Source organism: Cibotium barometz, chromosome 51 (assembly GCF_041138505.1).
Source record: "Cibotium barometz isolate CiBa-2024 chromosome 51, ASM4113850v1, whole genome shotgun sequence".
In the NCBI taxonomy this organism is placed as follows: domain Eukaryota; kingdom Viridiplantae; phylum Streptophyta; class Polypodiopsida; order Cyatheales; family Cibotiaceae; genus Cibotium; species Cibotium barometz.
The window spans coordinates 24940951-24943343 of NC_141096.1; the positions used below are offsets into that span (position 1 = coordinate 24940951).

At 44.8% G+C, this 2393-nt stretch overlaps 1 protein-coding gene across 1 annotated transcript; it reads right to left on the reverse strand.

Moving 5' to 3' along the window:
• Positions 1-542: 542 nt before the first annotated feature.
• Positions 543-1684, reverse strand: LOC147609457 (uncharacterized). Its single transcript, XM_086788046.1, has one exon. The coding sequence runs from the start codon at positions 1595-1597 to the stop codon at positions 683-685; it is 915 nt and encodes a 304-aa protein (XP_086644172.1). The 5' UTR covers positions 1598-1684; the 3' UTR covers positions 543-682.
• Between the last annotated feature and the right edge of the window lie 709 nt (positions 1685-2393).

Sequence of the window (2393 nt, forward strand, 5' to 3'; positions counted from 1 at the left end):
GCTTTAAGAGGTTGGAGAAAAAGAATCTGCTTGAGACTTTAACTATGTTCACATATGCCTCAACTTTATGCAAAATAGTTATCTTTAGTTTCTCTATGATTTTGCCTCAATCTTGTGCAAATTTGTTGTCTTCACCTTCACTTGCACACTTGCACATGCACAAGCAAAAAATAGGGGACTCCCCTTGCATGCACTACAGTGGCTACTAGCCAGCTCCTGTAGAAGCCGGGCTTATAGCCGGGCGGGGATTTTCAAAGTCTACGAAAATAACACTAAGTTGCCTGTCTACTACTACTGGCATAAGTATACCTCTAGTCCTTTGTAATACATGTTACCTTCAATAAAGCCAATCATGATGATACTCATAGGTTACTAAATGTATTAAAAAAAGTAAAGGTGAGGTGAAGCTCAACATTAGTTGCAACAAATTTTGAGTGCAATAGGCAAGATGGTTAAGGCTCCTCTTGGGAAGTGGGTTCTCTGCTTGAAAGAGTGTGTTTGGACTTAAAAAACAAAAAACAAAATTTGAGTTCAGGGTTAGATAATTGAAAGAGTGTATCTTCCTTCTTGGGAAAAAAACAAACAAAACAAAATTTGAGTGCAACCAAAATCAGCCATGTCTTGTGCATTAGGTTTTGCATCCTTTACTCTAGGCTGTCACGACCTCCTTTCGTGTGCGTTATCATGCAGGCATACGATCAAGGAGCCGCACAATGATCTCAGTGGTGGCTGTGGCGCCGTCTTCCCCACCAAAGAGGAGCATGTAACTCCTGAGTAGCTCCCGGAGGCCGGCGTTCTTTAGCACTTGGCAGGCCATGGGATTTCGCAACAGGCACAGATAGCAGCCCAAGAGGTGCTTGGAAAGCTTGATACTGGCGGAGCTTGGCTTTTCTGTAACAGAAGGGAGCGGCTCGCCCAGTATCTTGGCGACAATAGCGACGCGTTTGGGGCTCGTGCAGACGAACTCAAGCGCCGAGTCGTGTTGCAGGACCTTGGCCAGGATGAAGGCGGCGGCAGTTCTCTCGAGCGAGCTGCCCAGCATTATGTTCTTGAGGCACGCCGGCACGATGTGGAGGGAGTGCGAGTCGAAGAGGCTGCTGGTCACGTCAAGGTGGGCCGTGTTCTCGTGATTATCACGTCGCTCTGGCTGAGCGCTGAGGGCAGCGTCGCCGCCGCTAGCAGACGTGGTCTGGAGGAGGTTCCCGATGACGCCGAAGCTGGCGAGGCGCAGCTGCTGGAACGGCCTGGTCTTGATTTTAGCGGTGTCGAGGAACGGGTAGAGGAAACGTGCTATCTGCGCCTTGGCGAAGGCGGCCTTTGTCCTGGGGTCTTGAGCCACACAGCGCATGAGCTCGAGAGCATGGCAGGCGCGGTTGGAGGCCGCCAGCGGCAGCACCTTCGGATCTGAAACCACAAATGGCAGCACCACCAGAATCTCCTGCAAGAGGACGGTCATCGTGGATATAGAATTCCACAGCTGCACAGCCAGGTCCGCCGGCTTGTGCTTCAACGCCGACAGGGCCGCCAGTGCTGTGCCCCGCTCGTCGCTCGGCAGCGTGAGATCCTGCACCAACCTCTTATAATCCGAGATCACCATCGTAGAATATGACGTATTTGGCGACGCTCGACATGATTTATAGCCATACGTTGCTTTTGCCGTCGAAAAGCGGAAAAGCACCGACGATGATTTTCTGCAACGACAGCGGAAAAGCACCACACGTTGTTGCTTTTTATAGGAGAAACCTTCCCTCTTCCAGAGGAAGGTGAAGTGGTTTTTGTACATATTAATTCACCAAATTTAATATCTTGTGACCTCCAAAATTAATGAAATACCCCAAAATCGAAAATTAGAAGAAATTTAAAAAACAAAGTGTTTTTAAAGTTGCACAATCTCTTCTTTTTTTAAAAAACATTTTTTTCCCACTGACCTTGACCATTAAGTTCAATTGTTTTGACCTTGACCATTAAATTCAATCTATAATTCTTTTAAATGTTTTCATTTCAATTTCAAATTCAATCTATATTTCTGTCAAATGTTTCATTATGATTGTTAAATTCAATCTAGACGGTAGTTTAAATCTTAGATCACATTTCTGCACTTTTATTAAATATAGTGAAATTTATTATATATGGTAATATTTACTTGAGGAGATTCTACAATCTAGTCCATCATGTCCAAAAGTTTTTTGTTGTAAGCTAAGGGTGCCTAAGTCTAGTTGGTCAGGCGGCCTTTTATAAGCCCAAAATAAGGTATCTTTCCATACTTAATCTAATATCCACGTAGTTAGCCAAAGAATTTAACTTTGAAGTCTTCTAATGAAATATCATTTATTGGGCACCTTAAAATAAGATATGGTCCCAAAAAAAACATCTTTAATGCCTCGTTTCTTGGT